This window comes from Dromaius novaehollandiae, chromosome 1, assembly GCF_036370855.1.
Source record: "Dromaius novaehollandiae isolate bDroNov1 chromosome 1, bDroNov1.hap1, whole genome shotgun sequence".
Classification (NCBI taxonomy): Eukaryota; Metazoa; Chordata; class Aves; order Casuariiformes; family Dromaiidae; genus Dromaius; species Dromaius novaehollandiae.
This window is the reverse complement of record NC_088098.1, coordinates 57,665,897-57,689,655: the sequence shown is the minus strand read 5'-3', so window position 1 is coordinate 57,689,655 and position 23,759 is coordinate 57,665,897. Positions and strand designations below refer to the sequence as shown.

The 23,759-nt window shown below is 43.2% G+C and overlaps 1 protein-coding gene across 2 annotated transcripts in view; it reads left to right on the top strand.

The window, feature by feature from the left end:
- CHST11 (carbohydrate sulfotransferase 11) overlaps positions 1-14,243 on the top strand; it is a 183,321-nt gene extending 169,078 nt beyond the window's left edge. For both annotated transcript variants that reach the window (XM_026117994.2, XM_026117992.2), the window contains exon 3: positions 9,038-14,243. In XM_026117994.2, coding sequence (XP_025973779.1) covers positions 9,038-9,886 — 849 coding nt within the window. In that variant the 3' untranslated portion in view covers positions 9,887-14,243. The remainder of the gene's footprint in view (positions 1-9,037) is intronic.
- Positions 14,244-23,759: the final 9,516 nt, after the last annotated feature.

Below are 23,759 nucleotides of genomic sequence, written 5' to 3'. Positions count from 1 at the left end.
CCCCACTCCCTGTCCCCCACCGGTGTGAGAGTGAACTCGCTCCTAGCAATTGTATGTGTGTCAACCATCATTCAGTGCAGTATTTCCATCAACAGTGAAATGTGGGGGGCTCCAAAGGGCTGCTTGAAGCAGCTTTAAATGACCAGGGATTGCAGTGTAGGGGTGAAACATCTATGCCTGGAAAGCAGGATGGGTTGGAGAGACCACAGTTATGTTACTGTGTGTCACAACTGTCACGCACATAGAGCGAGCATGAGCTGGCCTCCAGCGGTGCGTGTGGGTGCATGTGTGTGTGTGTTGGGGGCAAAGGCCAGAAAGTTTTCATTTTAAAATTAGATTCATAAGATAGCAGGATCTTTCAGCTTTTTCCTACCGCCAATGATTTACGACTACACTTAAACAATGAGCCAGGAGCAGACAAATTCATCACACGCTGTCCTTTTCTGTCAGAGCAGTGGCAAGCCACGTCAGATGCGCAGGGTGAGGGCAGGCTCCCGGAGCAGAGCCTTCCCTGGCGGTGGGCAGCGTGGCTCTCATCCTCACCCTTCGTGACAGCTGCAATTCCAGCCCTGGATCTCATCTACTTGCTGTTGTTGTAGGTCTGTGAGAAAAATGAATTGGATATCTGCCAAATTCCCCTTTTTTCCCCCCTCCCTTCCCACAGCCAGCTTGAGACACAGAAGATGACTGCAGAGTGCTCTTTGTATGTGCAACTTGAGGCTCCAAACTTCTATAAATTAAATACCAAGAAACTGGCTGACATTAAGATTTTTGCTTTAATTATTCCTAGCTCAAGGCTCTCTGTCCTTCCTGATGATTTCTTACTTTGCAGGTATATTGCACTTAAACTCAGTCACTTCAGTTTTGTCTCTACTGTGTTTGTAAAGATTCCCGTAGAGCTTCAGGACAGCAACACACACAGCAAGAAGCAGAGTCCTTGTGGGCTCAGTCACCCCACATCTCTGCAGCTGTATACACAGACCAGTGGTTTTTCTACCTGTTCTCCTTGGGGATTTGCAATTTGTGCTATCTCCCTGTTCAAAACAGATGTTTTTCAGGGTTTGTCTTTTCCTCTTATCACTCCCAAGCCCTATTTACTGCATGAGTCCTTACACTGAATGGTTTCCAGCAGGGAGCATGGAAATGGAAAAGCTTCTACAGATGTTTGAGGCTGTAGGAAAAGATGTCACACTTCCTGAATCCATACCTATCCCTTATTGTCTGGTGGAGCCTTAAGATGATTAAAAATCTGAGATTAACACATAGCTGCTGTAATTTGGTGTCAAATTGGCACTGTGTCACCTGTGCCAAGTGGAGAGCCAGTCTGTGATTTTTTTTCAAGGAGATTTTGCATCATTAAGTTCACTATAGTACTTTCTGTCCAGGAAAAATGGGCAAGACTTAAATTCACCTAGGTGTGAAGCTTTCCTAGGAAAGCATCTTCACCTGTATGTGTTTCTCCTGATGGATTTTGACTAGTGTAGTGTCATTTCTTTCCAATACCCAAATCATACAACTGGACAAAGAGCAAATGCCAGAGTTGGTGGTGGTTAGAGGTGCGCCATTATTCACATAATTGTCACCTCTGGTCCCTAAGTAATGCGGCTGCTGAATTATTTCACCCTTCCCTACTGTGTCACACACACACGTGTGAAGTGGGGTACCCGTAAAGGAAGGGGGAGGAGAGAATGTGTGAAGCAATTGAGGATTCTTGGCAATACAGTGCTAGCAGCTACTGTGTGAGATTGTTTTCCCTCAAAAGCTTTGATCCTTTTTTCCTTAGCCTTCATGCATTCTGTACAGTGGGAACTGAAAGTGGTCTCATTATCTTGGGTTGCAATACAGAGAGTTATTTGAAATAAATGCATATATGGTCTTATCTTCTCTGTGGGGCAATAAGTTCAATGCATGAAATAGAGAAAGAAAAGTAGCTTTGTAATATTCACGAATTTTCTTCAGAGGGTATAATTTGTCTGTAAAATTTTCTCTCTTAGTACAAATGTTCCTAAGTTAATATTAGTTTTATTATCTTCTATTATCCAACCACTCTTTAGAGACATTTTCATAGTAAATTTGTATTCCAGTTTGTCTGTCTGCAAGTTGTCAGGGAAGATGGTAAGCATTTCCATCTCCAGTAACACATTGTGTGCTTTCTAGTCTTTTATTGGACTATGAGCAAATGTTGATTGAGGTTTTGGTGGGGTTCTCATTTGAGTTCTGGGAATTTTTAAAAAATATTCAATCAAGAATGATGCTATGAAATGTCAAGTAAATCAAAGTATGAAGGATGTTTTACAAAGCTGTTACTTAAAAAAAAATATCACAGCCCAGGTCAGTTTAATTAAATCCCTTATTCTAAAATTCTCTTACTCTTCTAGAGTCAGTATCTTGCCCAACATAGCTATCATTGTCTGACTCTCATCTCTCCAGATTTGTAGAGTGAGAGTAGTAATTATTTGTAGTGTATTTGTAATGTTCTGGAGCTGTTGATGCTTGCAGTAACAAGTACAAAGCAGTGTTAGCTCCCCTTTGTTGTCTAATGGTGAACATTTTAAGAGAACAGTCCAGGATTTGAGTGTTCACAGCATTTCCCAGCCATGCCAGGTATTCCAAAGCATAGTGCAGCATTTTCACTAGCTTAAACAGACCTAGAGCAGAAAAAAGAGACTTTTTTAGAGCAAAGGTGTGAAAGACACACAATAACCTATCTATCAGGAAAACTCGTGAGCGCAAGAACAGTAGAGCAGCTTCTACTTCCGGATGGATTCCTGGAGCCGCAGGAACAGGGCTGCAGTTAAAAAGAGGAGGGTCTGTCCCAGTGGTCTTTATTCTCCTTGTAAAGCAATGTTTGCACAGGTGAAACCAGCATGTAGATTAAAACACGTAATATCGAAGACCTGTAGAAGTTGTGATGACACACTTCATCTTTGACTTGACTAGAGTTAAACTTTCTCCTTCCAGCTCTGCTGTAAGCTTTTTAAGTAGGTTCAGATTTGTCAGTAGATTAAATAAAATTTGGACTTAGTAAACACAGATCTGTTTACAAATAGCGTCAGGTCAGATTTTAACATTAGCTATCAGCCTCTCCATCAGCCTTATCCATAGAAGGGCTCTGAATCACATCAGGGGCCTGTAACAACAAAACACTTCTGGACCTAAGGAATCCTGTGTCCATACCACAACAGAAGAGGTTTCTTGAGAAATCCAGTTTTCCATGTATTAGATTTACCTTAGACTATATTGCGGAATATACATTTGGTATATATAGAGTATCTACATATAGAATATTTATAACAAATAGGGTAGTTATGGGTCCAAATTTTAAAAGCCACAGGTTAAAATAATGCCTAAAATGTGTTTTTGTAACTTCAAGGCAGGCCGTCAAGATTGCAAGAATCATCTTCACACTTTTTATGTGAAAACAGGATTGGAACCCGCTTGTGTATAACCTCATGCTCAAAAAAAACCCCTTAAGCATTTGGGAAAATATAAATACTACCAAGAAACATTGTATATAATAAATACCAAGCACCTCCTAAAACTCAGATGGTGTGGTTGAGGGGCAGGAGGAAGGAAAGCAGCTAATATTTGAGAGGTTTTAGTCAACCAAAATGCTAGTCTCTGTATATGTCACATAAATAGGACTGTTAGTGCCACCTATAGTTAGTCTGTCTGACACTTTTCATTTTAAGACCTTGTTTTCAGTGGATTAGGAGTCTGCTCCACACACCTTCTAAACAAATAGACCTCCACTCTTAACAGGAAAAATTTGGTGGAGATGAGCTCCGATTTATGCTAAGCTTAGCAATACTACTGGACCTCAGGAATCCTGTGTCTATACCTCAACAAAAGAGGGTTTTTGAGAAATCCAGTTTTCCAGGTATTAGATTTATTTTAGAATATATTGGAGAATATACATGTGGGATGTTCAGCAGAGATGCTGCTAATTTTGATAGCTGGTTCGACAGCAGGTAAGGGGAGCACCATGGCAACTCACATAGTCGGACTTGTAAGACAGAAACCAAACCTCCAAATGTAACCAAAGAATTAAAGGCAGATGCAAAATTTATGCAAAACCGAAGAGAAGGAGATAACATTTAGTGGGGTTTGGGCCCCATGTATTTGCCTGCAACCCCTGCTCATGATATCTATCTTGCTTATTCCACCTTAAACTCGTCTGGATACTTTTGTACTTCAGTCTGCCATGCCCAAAGGCCGCCTTAGCGCTCTCAAGGTAGATTATTTGTGAGCCTGGTTACAGTAATGTGCAGAGCTAGCAGCAGCTGCAGGCAGTGCAATAGAAATAAATAAAAATCTGCCCTACGGCAGTATGGGGGAGATGCATCTTTGCACAGTTGTTCTTAGGCAGAGGCCAAATTTAATGAACTTTTTTCTTTTGAGTGACATCTAGGAAGTTCCTTCTTTCTCCTATTAGAAAAATGCTTTCCTTACAGCTATCTATGTGAATCGGAAGGATCTCTGCTCCTAGTTTGAAGTACAATGCTATGTTTGGAAAAGGCATTTTAATTAAAAACATCCTGTGATTCAGTCTGAACTTGCTGCTTGACCATCAAGCTTGGAAAGGCCCTTAAAGATTATGTTACCCTGCTGTGCCTAAGTAGCCTGAAGAAAATACCTCCCATCTCATTACTATGATTTACCTACTGGTAATAAACCTGCTGAATAACCTTTGCACATCAGGGGTTGATGGTTGTCAGTTAGTCAGCATATACGTTTCTGGGCAGTATATTCTTGCTACTGCAGCGTGGAGCGACCTCAGTACACCATGAGAAACGTCTGTCCTTTGGCGGGACCCAGTAGGATGCTGAGTGCTCTCCCTTCCTATGGAAACTGGAGAATAGATGATGCCTGGCATCTCCCCAGGGAAGCCCCACTTCTCCTCAGATATGGATTAGCTTTGGAAAGGTCTCTGTCAGCAGCGCCATGCTCTGCTGCCCTTTGCAATGGGGCATCCTTTAGGCGGCACATCCACCACCGCTTCCCGGCCACGGGCCGCTGGAGCTCACCTGAGCACCGGCACCCTGCCTGCTCCAGCACAAGGCCACTGTGCCACAGGCAGCCAGTTCATGAGCCCGCAAAACACTCAAAGAAAAGAAATCCACGTGAGCAGAATGCACCAGACTTAGCTTTCCTCCATCCCTCTTAGCTTGGGACTGATGGAGATGCAATGTTTCTGGTATTAGAGTGTCACCAGACGAGCTTTTCTTTTCCTTTTAAATGCTGCCTGCTGAGCTTGGGAGTCTCTTGCTGCTGGTGTTGCTTTCCTGTTTCACTCAGTTGCGGCATCAAAAAAGGAAGAGAAACTTTGATCTTGACATGCCCTTCTTCTCTGTCCCCCGCTACAACTTCTGCAGGAAAAAAATAGTGATCAAGTGCATCTATTACTAGTCCTTTCAGAGCCGAACAGATACTTGTATCAGATGTCTTCTCAAGGCCTTTGATGTGCAGCTGAAGTTGAAGCTGAACTGTCAGTGGACACAATCTGAGCACTGGCCTCATCACCATCCCCACGCTGACTTCAGGGTAACTTGCACGTGTGCTTAAAAGTGCTCTCTCCCAAAGTGGTGTGGATTTAAGCCATTACTTCTTGTGGCTTCTTGAAGTGAGGCATCAGTGGGGACTTCTGGTAATGAACATAGACATAGCAATTAGGGTCCAGCCATCAGGTATTCTCTCACAACTCTGCTGTAGCCAAGTCTACTATGACTTTTGGGGGAAGAATTATTTTGACTTGCCTTTCACCATCCATGGATCTGAAGGGGTACCTGTCACTTGGATCTTATCTTTTCCACTGCTTAAGTCTGTGCAGTGTTGTTTTGCTCGTTAGCTGTGAGCACATTTCTAATGGCCAAGTGGCCCTCTAGTTCAAGTACATGTAATTCCACTCTCACGTAGCCGTATTCTGTTCTCATTCCTCCTTGCTGACCTTAGGAGTGAAATTAATGTGGGGCTTTAAATCCTTGCCTGTAACATAAAATGAGGAGGAACCATACCGGTATCAGATAAGTTAGGGTTAATAGATGATTCTGAAATATCCAGATGAAAAAGGCTATGTTATAATTACCTCGCATACTGCTGTAGGCTTTTGGCAACACGGAGCAAGTCCTCTGGGGTTTGCAGCTGGCAAGGGACGAAGCTTGGTGTTTCTGCAAGGACTCCATTAAACCCTACCAGTGCCTTAACTGACTTCTCCTTAGTACAGCGAAAGGGAAGAAGAGTGTGGCGTTCCTGTCCCCCGCCTCCTCAACTGAGAGGGCTGTTGCTAAACCTAGAGGAAAGGCGGCAGGACGCTGGGTGTCTGCAAGGGAAGCCAGCAAGGCAGCTCCTCCGGGATTCACTGGGTGCATGAGCAATAGAGGAAAGTCCGCTGTTTAGTAGTGAGGATATCAGACTGCCTAGGGGTGATCTTTTTTTTTTTTTTATAGTAAGCTGAAGTCAGTAGGCAAAAAAAGCGCTTTCAAAACCATGTTTCCTACATGGCTCTTCATCCATCAGCCATACCAACTGGCACTGTAATTTGTGAGAATGGGGTAATGGCCTTTTAATGTTACGCTGATATTTAATGTGTGTTCTGTGTGCTGCCAGAGAGGCCAGAACGCATGCAGAGCTCAGCCTGGGTTGCTGGTGTGCATTAAGTAAACGTAGCTGACAAAACTTCCCCTATGCCATTTCTTCATATTTCTTCTTTGTTAAAAAGAGTGGGAGACAAGTATCACTTCAGTCTCATCTTTTAAGTGAGTGTAAGGCAACACCATCTCATCTGCGACTGTAAATAGTATGGCTATATTTTCCCTTTAGTCTGAATGCCTGAAAAGCTCATTAATATTAATGTCTGCAGAGGAAGTGTTTAGCGTATTGATGTAGGAGTCAGATCAGGAGCAAAGCATAGCTCTACAAAGATTCATCCATAGATTAGGGTTAAAAGCAACTGTCAGATTATCAAGTCTGACCTCGTATCTAATAGAAGCCGTGGAATCACATGTACTTAATTCTGTATTTAGCCCAAGAAGAGCACCAGAAAAGCAAGTACAGTGCGTTAACATACTGTAATACAGCAGTATCTTCAGGCTTTTCTCATTTTTATGCTAAAACCAGGAGCAAACAGCAGTACAGTGCCATATGATATTGATGGAAAACCTGCAGGAGGAGAGAGATTTGGGTATTTTATTTGTCTGCAGAGGACATAGTTGTATGTCTGTACAAATATTTGCAGAGGGTTTTGTTTAGTACTTTGAGAATTACTCACTGGTAACTCTAACCAGTGTAGAGCTGAAAATTGGTTCTGTATCTCTTTGAAGACAGCATGGCATGTATTGAAATATGTTTCTTTTTAAAGAAGAAGACTTTGTCTTCAAAAATCTGTGTGGTCCTTGACAATTGCTTTCTAACATCTTCCTCTGGAAACTCCCTGCCAGTCAGCTTTCATAAGAAACATGAAGCACATTTCACATCTGGCTTCCCATCTCTTGGACTATAACACAAAACTGCCCTTGAAATCCACCTGGAAAGCATTCAGAGGAATGCCACACATGCAGAAAAGATGAGCCAAGCTGTCTAAACTGGTTGCACTGGGCTATTGCATATTCTAGCTGCTAGCCAACATTTTGCTGAGCAAGTTGCTAAAGGGATGAGATGAGGATCTTGAACTTGATCAGTGGGGACTTCAGTAATGAACATAGATGTTCATGATACTTAGTATTTTTATATATATATATGCACACACACACTTTTTAAAATATAAATGGTATATAAATATATATGTTATTTTTATATTTTATAAATTATGTTCATTATATTTATTATTATATTTAGCATCATACTGATGAAGTGGTGAAGGGATGAGATGAGAGATCAAACAATTCAGAAGAGAAGTAGTGCTTGGCACTGCACAAAATACGGAGGTCCCACATTAGATACATACATGCTGTCCTAAAGGAAAAATCCCCTGCCCAGATTGGAGGTGCACCAGCACCTTGGTGTTTCCCATTTTTCTGTCACTGAGATGCTTTGAGGGATCTTTTTGTTCTGTTTGTCTTTTGGATATAAAGTGCATTTGACTCCTGTTTTTTGTTTTCTTTGTATGACTCATGTCTAGCTACTGGTATTGAAAGCAGAGATTTGTCCCATGGCTCCAGGAACTGGGGTTTCAGTATGAACCCCGAACTTTATAAAGCCTGCAGTGATAATTCGGCATTGTAATAGCTTGTGTCATTGTTGGAGTGTGAAGTAAGATGTGATTTAACAACCAGTAGAGTTAAGCTGGCGCAAAGCCATTTGCTAAGGGTGTTATACAGGCAAGGTGGGGAGGCTCATTATGGACCTTTAGTCAAAGGCTAAACACCACTACAGCAGATGTGTGCAGTCGCATGTGCTTCATCACAGGGGCCTCAGGAATTCCCATTTCAGTGAAGGTTCCCCTTAGGGAGTACCAGAAATCTCCATGGGCCTTATTTCTTCTACCAAGGTCATAGCCAAGAAACATGCTGCGATGATTAATTCTCTAGCAAAAAAGGCATCAGCAACAGGTACTGTTCAGAGTACATCAGAGCACATACTGTTTCGATTTTGGCAAACTTTCTGTAGCAGGTGTCTTCCTACCCCATCTCAGCAGTGAAAGGTCAGGCCGGGTCCAGCGCTGCTGCAGCGATGGGATGGGTCACGGAGTGGAGGGGAGAGCCTTTCTCCATGACTAAGAAACAGTGAGAGCAGCTCAGGATGAGAGTGCTGTAAACACACTTGCCGCCAGGATGTGTAAGCACTCGTGGTCCTTTGCATTGGCTTCAAAGTGGAGTCCTGGACAGTGTCCATGAACAGCATTTAAGCAGCTCAAGAAGTCTAGAGACAAAAAAAAAAAAAAAGGTCTTCTAGCTTAAGGAGAATTTTACTCAGCCATGTAATGATCTGTTTTAAGTTTTAAATGGCAGTAATCTGCTTTCCTAGGAATTTGTATAGTAAGTAAAAAGGCAGTAAGAATTTCCAGCCTCTTTGACGTAGTTGTGCTTGTGTTTCTTTGCAGTTGTCCAACACAGCAATTCTTCATCAGATTAGACGAGACCAGGTGACAGATACATGCCGAGCAAACAGTGTATCTAGCAGGAAACGCCGTGTGCTGACACCCAATGATCTCAAACATCTGGTCGTGGATGAAGACCATGAAATGATCTATTGTTATGTTCCCAAAGTGGCCTGCACAAACTGGAAGAGAGTCATGATGGTTTTGACAGGAAGAGGCAAGTACAGTGATCCAATGGAAATACCAGCCAATGAAGCCCATGTGTCTTCAAATCTGAAGACCCTCAACCAATACAGCATCCCAGAGATCAACCACCGCTTGAAAAACTACATGAAGTTCCTATTTGTTCGCGAGCCTTTTGAGAGACTGGTGTCAGCCTACAGGAACAAGTTCACCCAGAAGTACAACACTTCCTTTCACAAGAGATATGGCACCAAAATCGTGAGGCGTCAGAGGAAAAACGCAACCCAGGAAGCTCTGCGGAAAGGCGACGACGTGAAATTTGAGGAGTTTGTGGCGTATCTCATCGACCCGCACACCCAGAGAGAAGAGCCCTTCAACGAGCACTGGCAGACTGTGTACTCCCTCTGCCACCCCTGCCACATTCACTACGACCTCATAGGAAAATACGAAACGCTCGAAGAGGATTCAAATTACATCCTTCAGCTCGCGGGAGTAGGCAACTACCTGAAGTTCCCCACCTATGCAAAGTCCACGAGAACTACTGATGAAATGACCACAGAGTTCTTCCAGAACATCAGCTCGGAGCACCAAACGCAGCTGTATGAAGTCTACAAACTTGATTTTTTAATGTTCAATTACTCAGTGCCAAGCTACCTGAAATTGGAATGAGGGATGGGTTGGGGGGAGAGAGGGGAGAGAAAGCCTGTTTTATTTAAGATTTTTATTTGTCATAATAAATATGGAGAATGGGTTATTTTGTAAATTAATATTTTCTTTTTTGAATGATGCTGCGAGCAGCACAGTCAAAATTATTTAAATCAACTGTAAGAAAGGACAGCTCTCTTTACAGGGTAACAGCATTGTGACGATCTAGCTGTAGAAATGAATAATACTGCTACACTGTTTTAAAAATGTTCATTGTGTTTTGGTGGATTTCATTGATCTTGCATTCCTCAAATTCTAATTCATGTTATTTATACTTATTTAAAACATGGTGTTTTAGTAGGTTTCACTTTAGCAGCAGAACTAAGATAACATTTGGACAACAGGAATCTGATTTTGTACTTTCCTCAGCTGAGCTTGTCTCTGGATATTAATACTCTTCCATTAGCCTTTCGTGCAGGTAAATATGGGAGTGGTTGTTGATACCACATGTTTTGAAAATACTGGTGGAAATAATTTCTTCAGACAGTGATATTGCACTTAAGCATACAAAGAGGCTATCTTTCTAGCCCTGAAAGGGAAAAATAAATCAGATTTTGATAGATACATGATATCTAAAAGTCATGACTGAAAGAAATGTGAATGTATTCCTTGGAAAGAGAAACCTTGACCTTTTTAATCTGGTCTGAATAATTTTATCAAGAACATAGCTAGAGTCCCAGTGTCTCATAATTCCCAGCCTGCCAGCCCAACTGAATGCAGATTTGCATCCAGAAGTGGATTTCTGGATGCTGCATCAGAAAAATCAGCATTTTGAAAGTGACTGTTTTGAAAGTGACTATGGAGATTTTTGAATGCCCAAAGCAAAAGACACTTAATTCGTGTGCAGGATGTGGAGGGTGAGGGCCTCCCACCTTCTGAAAAATCATGCCGCCTTAACCTGTGGGCAGTCAGAATTGGCTCATGTGCTCAAAAAAATCCTGGTCATAATATGTTGCTATAAAGGATGTGGGCATGTCATTTAAAAAGTCAGAAAGTCATCTTCATGTTGATCTCAAAGCATGCAAGGCAATAAAGAAGGTCTCTAATCTTCCTACATGCTGGTTTCATGGCTTTTTCCTCTGGGGGAAGGGGGAGTCTTCTTTTTTAGTTGATGCTGAAATACCATCCACAAGTGTGTTTCTAATTTCCAGTGAGTTAATATTCCATCTACGTTAATTCTAGTATGAGAACATGACCTTTTTCCATAAGGTGAATGTCTCAGTAGCAGTTGTTGCGCTTATAATACCTGTTGGGACGGCAAGTTGTACAAGGAGTAGAATACCGAGTAATTGTTTTGAACAGGCAAGTGAGTTGTTCACAGCCAATAAGTAAGGAAAAAATGGGGTTTTAATGTGGAATTATTGGCAAGCTCAGTGAGCAGAGGCTGTGCAGGCTCCTCCAAATGTTTACTTTAATTTGGTGTAAGTGAGATGTACAACCAGGAGGGCGGTAGGAGTGTGGCTGGGGAAATGGTCCGTACCTACAACCAAGCTGGCCTGACTGGAGGAGGCTCGATAGGTGCTTTCCCCCAGCTGGTGCGCTACGCCGAAAACACAGCAGAAGCATCTGGCTGAGTAAGAGACGCCAGGAATGTGCTGCTTTTAGTTCTCAGGATGACAGCCTGTGTTTTCACCACCAAGAAACTCGGGATTTCCAAAAATCAAGGGGCGGTTTTGATTTTGCGAGCCTTCATTAACTTAGAATTTTTTCTGGCAAACAAAAGAGAGGTAATCGGCAAAAGGATGCCAAGGCTTAAGTTGAGAAAATTATGAGAACCTAAAATCTGTTTTACAGTTGTTTGCTAAAATGGGATTTGAATTGCAATCTTCCTATGAGCAAATCCAACATTTCCAAAAGTTAGTGGAAAAATTTCATAAATTCAGCTGAAGGCAGAGCTCTTTTAACAGTATCAGGGCCAGAGCCTGAAAAAGTCCTACTGTACTGTAGCTGATAATGCCCAATGAATTACATTAGCCTCCAAGACACATACATGGTTAAAGAAGAAAAAGTAGGATCCATCTTATTTTACAAAAATAAGTCACTAAATAAATCTCAGCGAAGAACAAATTAGCATAACAAGCAACAGCTAAAGTCCTTTCACAATTGTATTTGGTCTTACCCAGGATTTGGGTCATTATTTTTTTTTTTTATCATATCCTAGAAATAAACCTCTCATCCATTCTGGAACAGACACGGTTTTTATAACCCAGGTCCTATTTATAATCTAGGAGACTAACACAGTGGCTAGTAAAGAACTGGCTGTCTAAATTGGACAGCTCTGAATTCCTAAGTGGTTCCTGATCGCTGACTAGTGTTTTACTTGAAAGCAGTTTTGTCTCATTTAGAGTATGTGGAGCTGTTGCAAGTGCCTATCACAGTGTGCCCTGTTTTTCTTTTATTTGTAGTTCAATGGTTTGTTAAAAAAAAAAAAAATCTGTATGAGGGTAGATTCCTCACCACCAGTATTTCCGGCAAGCTATTTATTTGCTTGTTTGGTGTTGTATCCAGCAGTGCTAATGTTTTGGTCCGATTTTCTCTTCAATTATTTGTTAGTCCTCTCCAACCAGATCTGATCTAAAGTTTTTCATTTAAGAAAAGATGGCTTCAAAAAGTAAATATTTAAAAATAGGGTGCGCTTCCCCCCTTCTTTCTGTACTTTTTGCTTATCTGTCATATCCACATGGTTATCTGTTCTTAAATATTCTCTTTAGTTTGACTAAAGATGCAAAAAACTTTTCAGAGTTGTGATTGATAGAAAAGCTGTAGGTGAAAAGCATGTTCAGAAGATCAGAGGGGTGCGTGCTGTTGGAGCCGGGAGTTTTAGCAGCAGCCTTGGGTTTGGTTACCCAGCTCATGCCTCTCTGCAGAGGCCGGGCGTACGGGTGTAGGCTCAACCCTGAAATGGCTTTTATGCAGTCTTAAGTGGGTACTTACAAATCACTTGCTTTTTAAAAATCGTGGTCCCAAGCTACTACAAACTTGATTTAGCGTGTTCTGTGTCATCTGGGGTGGCACGTATTGCTTGCGGCTTTTCGTTGAAAATGCACAACAGACACGCGGGATGTGATCTTGTCCTGCACGCCGAACACAGAGGCCTAACTAGTTCTGAGCAAGGAGGACTGGAAATGTTACGGAATAACCTTTTTATTCAGACTACTGGGTGTGCCGTTTTGCCTGAGCCAAAAGATGCTCTTTTCACTGACCCTCGTAGGCAGACGTGCGCGGCCGTACCTCCTCAGCTTAGAAAGCTGGCACCCACCACCACCTTTTACAGGGAGGAGGCAGGCCATGGAAGCAGATTTTTATCCCATCTCTTCACTCCGTTTCCAGCTGGGAGGAATAGGGACGGTCGGCTGCTGAGCTCTGGCTCCTCCCCATGTCCGTCCTGGACAGATTCGTTCTTGCTGTGGGCACAGCTAATCCCAGGAAAAGAAAAGTCAAAGCTGTATCCACAGCAAGAGCCACCTGGGGAGCTGCTCTTTTAGAGCAACGTATGTTAGTTACGGTCAAGTAGTGGTGCAAGTAGAGAGGGTCAGCTGGGGACTGGCCTAATCCTCACCGCTGCTACCAGCCCCCTCAAAACCACTGGACCTTAAGATGGCGAGACCCATGCCTGCGCAAAGGGCACTTCCCTGTCAGCTCCGCAGGAAAACCCCTTGGCTGAGCCCAGCGGCGCTCGCCTTTCCTTATGCAGACAGATACAGTGGTGGGTTCGTTCCTCCCAAACGGCTCCAAGCATGTCAGCCTGGCTCCCAGTCAGGATTTGGCCCATCTGAACACGGGGGTGCTTTCTGGGGAGGGGAGGGAAATGTTGAATCTGAGTTCTTCCATGCTTCAGCCCCTTTTATAAAACTTGCCCATTTTCACAAAAACTTAAAAACTGCCTGAATCATCCATTGCATAAGACGAGTGAAATAAGCCACAAGCAGAAGTGCTTTTAGAAGTCAGTTGAGCCCAGGTGTTTTTGGGTTTCACTGTAGTCTGCTGCACTTTTCAGGTACAAAAAGGGACTGTCCTTACTATTACTCTTGTTACAGAGAGTGTTATTTTCTTACATGCATGCACAATGAAATGTGTACGAATAATTTAACATCAATGTGGGGTTGGATTTTCTTTTTTTTTTTTTACTTATTTGTATGCAGTAGAAGGCTTGTTGTAGAAGAGTATCTCCTCATACCTAAATATACTGTTAATAAAGAAGAAAAGCTAAATTATACATTGCCAACACAAGTATGAACTGCTCATGAATCTTTCCTTAAAAAGCCATTCAAGCCTGATTATTTTTCTAAGTAACTTCAATTAAATTGAAGAAAGAAAGTTCTCTCTGTGTGCTTTATTTCTGGCTTATACTCTCAGGGTTGAGGGTGGGATTTTGTCTGCAAGCCTTTGCTTTCTCACAAGGGCTTTTGTGGTTGTACAAGCAAAAAAACTCAAAAATCACAGACTAGTGTGGAGCTGGAAAGCTAAGACCATGTAACGGGCTCACTCTTGCTACCTTCCTTCCCCATTCCCCACCCCCCAACATGCGGAGCAGAAGAGGAGGAGACAGCATCCTTCTGCTACTGCTCTCTGCCAAGGGAGCCAAAACCCAAGGCTTGATCTATGAAGATAAAGACTCCAGACTCGAATCTCATTTTCAGGATGGGCACCTCTCTAACCCAGGGGCCACCTGAAAGCAGATGCAGTAAAGGAGCTCAGGTCCCACAAGGGGCACCACTGTAGCTATCTGATGTTGGCCATTTTCTTTGGGTCTCCTAATGTCTCTGCACAGTCAGTGGAGAGAGGTAGCTCGAGGTACCCCCTCAGACCACCTAAGTTAGAGACCACAGCAAGGGGAAGAGCTGGGAAAGGGGGACAGGCGCCCCACAGTCCTACGACACACACGGCTCTCATGTCAAAGGAGAAGCAAAACAACGACGTGGAGAAGATTAACAAAAATACCTGCCTGAGGGGAACATTTCAGCTCTGTTTTGCTCTTGAACACAGAACCACTAAGGCAGTTAGCCACTTTGCTCCTACTTGGGCGCCTGATTTGATCAGCAGAAAAATTAAATGCCTGATTGCCCGTCTGGGGCTGTTCTGGGTTTACAGCCAGCGAGGGTGAGGGCTGTCAGTGGAAGCCCTGCAGCGTGCCCAGAAGCGTAATCCCACCTCCAACAGGGGCATCTGTGAGTCAGTGAGATGACGTAAATCCCAGTGATCTGATGCACTTTAGGCCATGTGTGTAGAAGTGTTCCTATCTTAACGTACATTTGCTCACAACAGCTTTTAGCTAAACATTTCCAGCACTCCTCTAACCCATGTCGTCTCATCCATGGCTTTCAGTGAGGCCACAGCTAACCCCAAAGCAGAGGCTTCCAAAGGTGCTTTGAAGACAAAGTCATACGAGAACATTATCACCATAAATGATGTTTAGGAAAAATATTGCCCTAGACAAGGCAAGGCGATTAACAGGAGCTGACGTGAAAGATGGCCCAGAAGGGTTATTCCCAAGCCCCTTTTAATGCCTAACCCCTTGACAGAGCACACAGCCACAGCTACTCATCTTCCAAAGGACCGTCCCAACAGCTCACAAACCGACGTGCATCGTGGTGCCTGCACCTGCACCATGGCCCCTGCAGCGGCTCGAGTTGGCGGGCTCAGGTCAGCAGGGAGGACCGGGCCCCTTGTGCTTGGTGTCCTTTCTCTTGGGGCAGTTCGGGGAGGCAGTACATCACTGACACATATAAAATAAGAGTTTTCATTTTTTTTTTTAATAGTAAACCTCCTAGTCATTGAGGGTTTGGAGGTGAGGGGCTGATCACTGAACGACACAGAGGGCAAGTATCAGCTCAGCTCTGCTCCAGTCCTTCAGCCCCTCATTTTTAGGGACAGTTTAGTTTGCCAAGGGACACCTGTGGTACCAAACAGCTTTAAGGCCAACATTGATAAAACCTCTTTGTGACAGACAACCTACAGGCTAGACCTACCACTAGCTTTTCCTTCCTGCACAGGGATGAAATGGTCCATGAATCAGCCTGTGCCATTGGTGCCCCCAGGCCCATTCGGAAATACCTGCACCCCATCATGGCTGTGTTGCTGGAAGGGACCTCTGGAGGTCGTCTAGGCCAGCCTCCTGTTCAAGGGCACCAAGACTAGGTCAGACCAGCCATGGATTTGGCTACTTCAATAACTCCAAGGTTGGAGGTCTCATAGCCTCTTGCGTAACCTGTCCCAGTGCCATACCACTCTTCTAATGAAGACAAATTTTCCTAATGGCTGGTCTGAAACTCCCAACCTTTAACTTGTGTCCATAACCTATCACTACCAAGGGAAGACTACGGAGCCGCTTTCTGTGTCAGTTGCCTTCACGTAGCTGTAGGCTGCTACTAGACTGCCAGACAGCCACCCTGTCATCAGACTAACCAAGACCAGATCCCTCAACCTCTCCTCGTAGGTTATACGTTTTAGGGCTCTGAAGATCTTGGTAGCCCTACACAGAACCCTCTCCAGCATTTCAATATCCCTCTTGACTTGGGGAAGGCCACAAAACCGGATGCCATATTCTGGGTGCAGCATTGCCAGCGGCAAATAAGGCAGTTTAATCTGCTGGCCCCATTCCTTCTAAGGCAAACTGCACGGGGGCCACGTTATTCACAATAAGAGCACTCTGTTAACAAATACAAAAATATGACATCGCCTGAGTAGGTGGTGTAGCACACAGCAGGGTCCTGGCTAAGTTCAGAGTCCGAGGCAATTTCCACTGCAAACACCCCACCACCCTGCCCTCACTAAGTAATAGCTGGAGCTGCAGCACAGCTTCCTAAAATCACAGACAAGCTGCAGAGAGATAGCTGACAAGATCTTGATCTAAGTGAAAGATTAGCCCAGCTCTAGCCACTGCGCTGATTGCTGTGCCTCTCCTGGCAATTTGGCACAGCAAGGATTACACTTGAAAGCATGCAATCACGTGCTCTGTCAGTATAGAGGTCTAAGAAAGCCACTACAACGCACCGAGAGAGTATCAGCATATTAGTTTCAAAACCGTCCTCATTCATGAAGATAACTGGCACACAGAAACGAGAGCCAGGAAGGATCCTCTCACCACATGGAGGCAGATGGGCCAATGCAAGCAAGGGGTGCATGCACACACAGAGGTGACTTGTGCATCACCTTCTACAGATCTCAAGGATGGGGGGAGCCAGGTGGGATGTTTTAGAGAATCAGTATCACATGCACACACAACTGGAACCTTTTCTGTAGCTGCTCAGAGCTACTGATCAGAACATCCCATGATGGACAGGTGGGGCCAAGAGGTAGGAAACGGTCTGCTTTCACAGCTCTTGGGCTATATTCTTCATTGCCTTGTAAGATGGTAGGAGATGAGCTCATTCCCCAATACTGCCACAGAGAGACTCATAAAATAACATTTGGTCCAGTGGCAAGGATTTGTCTTTCTGTGAAGCCTCCAACTTTCCGTTAATGAATTAGCAATTTTATAAAAGCCCTTCCCATTGCTATCCAGCATACAGCTTCTATCCCTGGGCTCCCCGGTCCCACCTCCAAGGCTGTGCCGTGCCAGGACAGCAGAGCCATGGCATCGCCAAGCCATCTCCATCGCTGTGGAGGGAGAGGCCGTGGTGCCTTGCTGGGGGTGGGGGAAGGATGTGAAGAAGCACCAGGATCCTTCACTCTTCAGGTGCCCTTTTGCCCATGCAGATAAGCCCAGTGGAGATGACACAAAGCTTGAACATAGCCTGTCCCTGTGGTCGTAACGCACAAGCTCTGCCAACACTTTGCAAGCCTTTTGCCTGACTGCAAACACACTTCACTGAATTCTACCATAGCTCAACGCCCCCCCGCCCCAAAACCAGGAAACAGAGGGGGAGGAGGCGCAGAGGAGAAAGTTAAACACATGCAACCAGGAGCACAGTGGAAACGAGAGCGTCTGCTTCCCAAACGGCAGGACAGTGCTCTGTCCACTAGCTCTGTTACATGTAATTACTTGCAAGATTCCTGATGCCCCCCCCCCCACACACACACACGCACAAAATTGCTTGCTTTTGCAGTTGCACTTACAGCTTTGCCAAAGGTTGAAAATTTTGAGAAGGTGGAGTCCAATTTTATGTCTCCGTGCTCTAAAGGACAACATATCTAAAAACTACCTCCCCAAATTAAATGCAAGTCAGTTTTAAAAATCTAGGTTAAACAAGAAAAACCAGTTTTATTTTCCCTGTTTAAACAACAGGCCCTTTTCCCCGTTACTCAAAATGTCAATCTGCGAGAGTGCCCAAGTGCCTGGAATGCGGGAGTCAACGCGTGATCAATAACCCACTTCTGCTGCTTATGTTAGAGGCATTTAGGCTTGAAAGTAGTGACCTATTCATGGAGGGTAAATATAGAAAATATTTTTGCTCAATTATAAGTTGTTAAAAATATCTTTTCCTGATATTTTAAAAATGTTACTGACTTTGACATTGAAAATGGATTCCTCTGCCCTGACTTTTTTGACTAAATGCAGACCCAAGATGATAGATTTTCTTTAGATATTTAGTAGTATACATCCCACAAGTTTTCAATAAATACCCAAGATATTTTGGAAAATGAGACTTCGCACTTCATGTAATATTATGTGGGGTGTTTTTTTTTTAAAATTTCTTTGCAGTTAGAGATTTTACTTAAAAAACAAACAGCAAAGCACAATGTGCTCGCACTAGCAAAAGTCAATCCAGAAATTTATGTTCTCATTTCTATTTTTTGACTAATATATGAAGCTGTCAGGGTAACACATAGTTGAATAATAACAGCCAATGCATTAGGTTTCAGCTTATTTGGTATTTTAAAAACTAGATTTATAGCATGGGAAATCATGGCTTTTTAGGTAGCAAGAGATCTCCATGCTGTCAATAAATATTTGCAGTCAATCAATCAAAAGCAGCAAATTGCAACATGCTCTAATTTCCTGTAAAAGCATCTGCAAAGAGAGGGTTTGAGCCCTGCCTAGGCCTTTGCTAGCCAGACTTAGCCCAAAAAATAGTTATCTGCTAGGGTAAAACAGGTTTAATTTTGTGTCTAAAATAAAGATTTGGTTTTTTTATAAAAATGATCGCTCCATTAATGCAACAATCAATGCACACTTTTACTTTTTTTTTTTTTTTTTTTTTTAATATGAAAAAGATAGATATGGAAAAAATGTCAAATCAGAAAATGCAGTGCAGCTATGGAAAGACAAACACTGTTTGTGGAGGCTTGCAAATAAACCTTGAGACACCTACTCAAGGAAAACAACACATTTTCTATCCTGGAACTGTAGCTATATGTGATTTACTAAGAAATTTGCCTTCAGTAATATGGAAAGACATAACAATTCAGCTATTGTGTATTAAGTATACAATGTGCTTTGCTATTTTATCATAAAAATGTTACTGGTGTATATGCAATAAGATTTTATGTGCAATATGTAGCATTTATACAGCAGATGCTTTTAAGCTTCCCTTTTTTCACTTGGGAAAATTTCAAAAAATTAAAGCCACAATTAGTTTCTACAAAAAAAATGTCTGAATTCAACTGGCCAAGGATTAGAAGAAGGAACAGCTGAGCGAAATTCAAATGAGAAATTAAGTCTGCCGAACTAAGGAAACGGAATACACGACAAAACTGGAGAGCAGCATCTAAGGACACGGTGAAGTGAATACTCTTGTTTGCCTTATTGTAGCATGTTTCAGATTCCCTGACAAACCTTCACCAGTGGTATTGGGAGCTGACTAAAACCGCCGGATGGCTCCCCTCGCACGTTCAGGAGTAGCTGGGTGCTGAGGCCCAGGAGACGCAGCTGGATGTTAGCGCACCGGGTCCCTCCCAGCTTCTAGGCCCACTTACGCACTTGGCTTGCACAGCGTCTAGGCACCGGTCTCAGTTTTCACGAGCGTACGGATGTGAGAGGGAAAGCATTTAGGCCAACACTTCGAAAAGAATCACCTACTTTCAGCTCTAAGACATTTTGTGCTCAGTTTTGACTTGCCGAGGCTCCCTCTGAAGCCACTGGGACCTGCGGGTCCTCCACACCTTAAACCAGGATAAGGCTGCGCTCACCTGTGCTGCCACAGTCACCCGTGATGGGTGTTACCGCTAACCCCTCCTTCATTATCCAGTTTTCATGCAAAGTAAGCCTTCCAGGTGGGCAGAGATTTCCAGCTGGAGGCAAAGATGTTGGTTTTCCCTCTGGCAGGACATTTCAATAGATGAAGTCAAGCAGGTGTGTTCCCAGTTAGAAACAAAAAAAAACCTGCTCACGTTTTCCTTTGATCACATGAAGAGCCTCAGGATGATTAACCGGTGAGACGGTGTTGATAGTTAACAGTTTCATACCATGAAACTTACTGACGTGATCTGGATATGGATATGCTTCATGATACCAGGGAACCTGTACCATGACACAAGCCGGGTGTTCAGAGCGGGACTGCGTGCTGCACTACCAGGTGCTGCCCTTGCTTTCAGCAGCTCTGCCAGGCAGCTGAGCAGCAGCCTCGGACTGTGCAAGCCTGATCGTCCTGTCGCTCAGAGGAGCTTGGTTTTACCAGCTGACTTCCAGAGACTGCAATGAAGAGCAGAGGTGCTGCCTTGTCTTTTTAGGCCCAAGTTTGAAGTTTTTATACGAAACGATTTAAATTCATCGTGGGTTGGTGACCGAGGATTCCAGTATCTCCTGATTCCTGAGAGGAATTAAAATGGTGTCAGCGGTATAATGAAGCTGGCTTTTCTCTACGGCTACTGGCAGCACCCTGCACAGCTGAGGGGGAAGTACACAGTCCCCTGCCTAACCCTGGAGGCAAACTGGGCTATTCACTGAGCGCAGGAGCGCTCACGTACTCGTGCTTGGCAACATAGCATTCCTGTCCCTAATTCTGGGGGCTTCTGTTGGAAAAAAGAATCCAGATTATCTAGGGGCTTTCAGAGGCCTTCTGGGAACAGATGACAGCTGTGGTCATAGCATACGGAGGAGGTGTAGATCTCTCGCCTAATCTACCTCAAAGAGGGAGGAATGGACATGCACCTCCTTCTCCTGCGCGTGGCAGGGTCTTCTGTATAGATACAAATAGAACTGAATGGATTACAAGATTTCATCCCTATCTAGCAGGAGACTTGACCAGGAACAGATGTGAGGGATTCACACAACCATGACATGATCTGAGTAGCAGGGAAATCTGCAGGTATGTTGTGGCTCTGAACAAATCAGGTAATTAAAAATGAACTTGTTCTGAACACTTCAGTTCCATAATTTGCCACAAAACTGGGTGTAATCTTGTTAGAGATGAACAAGAATTTGCAATCAGAAAGGTGAACAGTCACTACTTTTGCCGAACGAATACATGTTGTGAGAGGCTTCTAACAGTAGTAAGATGTTATTCTATCATCTCCTCTACTGAGTGCTAAAACTCTTCAGGTTTGTTTCTCTTATCACCATTCAGAAAGCTATATGTATTATTCCAGAGATATGTATGCATTACTGAGTGCTCTGCGTGCAGATTCTGTATCTATTAAAGGTTTATGTAATGTAATTGTCTCAAGCTTGGAAAGGCCTTAAAATGCAGGTTTAGTACCAAGCAGCTGAAACTTTCTATGTGCTGATGGACATTTCCACACCTTCCTCCATCTCTAGTAAGACGTAAGAACCTGGATTGCAGAGGAAGCAGCACATTCCCATCACATAAGAAGTCAACAAGGCAAAGGAGAAACTAAGCAGATAGCTGAGACATGTCGCATGGGACAGAGAGCAGGTCCGCAGGGCAGAGTGGGGGTAGCTCGGTAAATACCTTCAGATGGGTTGGAAGAACTGATACATGGACAGCTTTTCTTTCCCAATTCTAGCAAAGTCTTACGATGTACCAGCAACACAGTAGGTATCTCTGTGATGGCTCTTCCAGCTATGGAGCTGTCTGAGGTGGAGAGATCCATCCACACTGCCAGTACTTCTGTATGGTACCAATCCCACCTAATGTCATACTCTGTATAATGCCAAGACTATATATTCAGGCTTTGCTCAAAGCAGAAGATTTAGCTCTAAGGGGCTAACAGTCACAGCTCATGACAGTCTCTCCCTTGCCTTGTAAAGTCTCATGCACAGAGTGCACATCCAGACACGACAGCGAACAGAGCAGCGTTTCATGCTCTCTGGAACATTACTCTTACAGTGCTTTATAAAGAGTCTTTAAAAAATGAGTCTGCGCTCTAACGTGGGAATATAGCAAAGGCCAGCTAGAAGTGAAACCTGGGAATGAGGGTGTCTTTTAGGATCCCACTGTGCAGCATTTTAGATTTTTCATACCGCACCAAGGATGCATTGGATTTGTGAGTTTACTTTCGGAGGCCTTAGTGCCTTCTACTCCACCGGGGTGGGGTGGACAGGGTATAGTTTCCACAGGCATGTTATAAACTCATACCACAATAGTACCTAGTGGCCTTAATGGATTTGGCTCTGAAGAAGCAGCAATGGAAATCTCAAAGGGTTAAGCATTGAAGTAAGCCAGAAATCAAATGGGAAACAGAGTGATCAGCCAATCTTCATACATTAGATAAATAAAGACCTTCCTTACTCCTCCAGATTGTCTACTCCTTTGACCACAAATTCAGATAATCTTGGTAACTGAGCTGATTTCAGTTATTTACTGTGACCATGCTTAAAAAGCTAACTTCTGATTTGGAAATGCTCCAAACTCCAGAGAGACTCTTCTGTTTTAAGTGAAGGCTACCATTCATTTCTCTAGAACTGCAATTAATCAAACATGTCTAAGGAAGTCTGCATTTTCATGTGTAATGAGTAAAAATTGGCTCAGTCTCCAAAACAATTAAGACAAAGCAGAATCTTGGATGCTCTAACAGAAATAAGAATTGGTTATGTCAGCACAGGACAAGACTAACCCTGAGAATACCTGCTTGAAAGAAAAATATTTAATGGGAAAAATGGCTTTGGATGATCTAATGCTAACCATAGTTAGAGGATTCACCGGAAAGTAGCCTAATGGATGATGGCTTCCCAAGTATAAATTGAACATGTACTACTGTAGCTCCTGATTTTTGAAGAACAGTTTAGAATGTCAAGTTTATTCAAATGTTGCTCTACTTTCGCCAGGACATGTCAACAGCTTCATTAATCAAAAACAAAAGAAGACAGAAAAACCAAGTAAACAGACAAATTCCTGTTTAGATCTTGTGCACGGTAAAGCCTATAATGCGAATCTGAGCACTAAAAATAGCAAATCTTAAGGCAACATTAAGAAGCCAGTTTTATCTACCACATAATTCATTCAGGACCGTATTTCACTTGCAAAAAGTAGATTTAAAATTATTCAAGGAAAGCAACTCCTTGACCTCTCCAGGCTTTTATCAACTCTTGCAGAGGAAATAAACTCCCAAAAGAGAGAGCAGAAGAATGTTAAATAAAGTTAATGGGCAGGTTCGGTAAAGGAAGAAGGAAATTTCAAGTATTTGTTTGAACCAAGAAACGAAAGCATAAATACTGCATATGATGAACTGTGGCCTGCATATTAAATAAACCACTAGCAGGATGTGAAATCAAATGAAATTTTTAATTGCAGAGCAATCGAAGCCCACCTGGCATGGGGGGGTTACAGCTTTACTCCCATTTTAGAATCCCTCTGTTCTCCAATCCTAACAAAGCTGAATGGCTACAGGGTACAGTACTGCTCTTGGGTACCCCCACAGAATATGACAATCTTGCATATTTACTAAACATCTTAGCTTTAATTGTGAATTATTCATGCTCCGTTAATACTAGATTCCCTAGAGTACCTATGCAAAACATGCACAGTATGATGAAATTCTCACTGAATTTAACAGA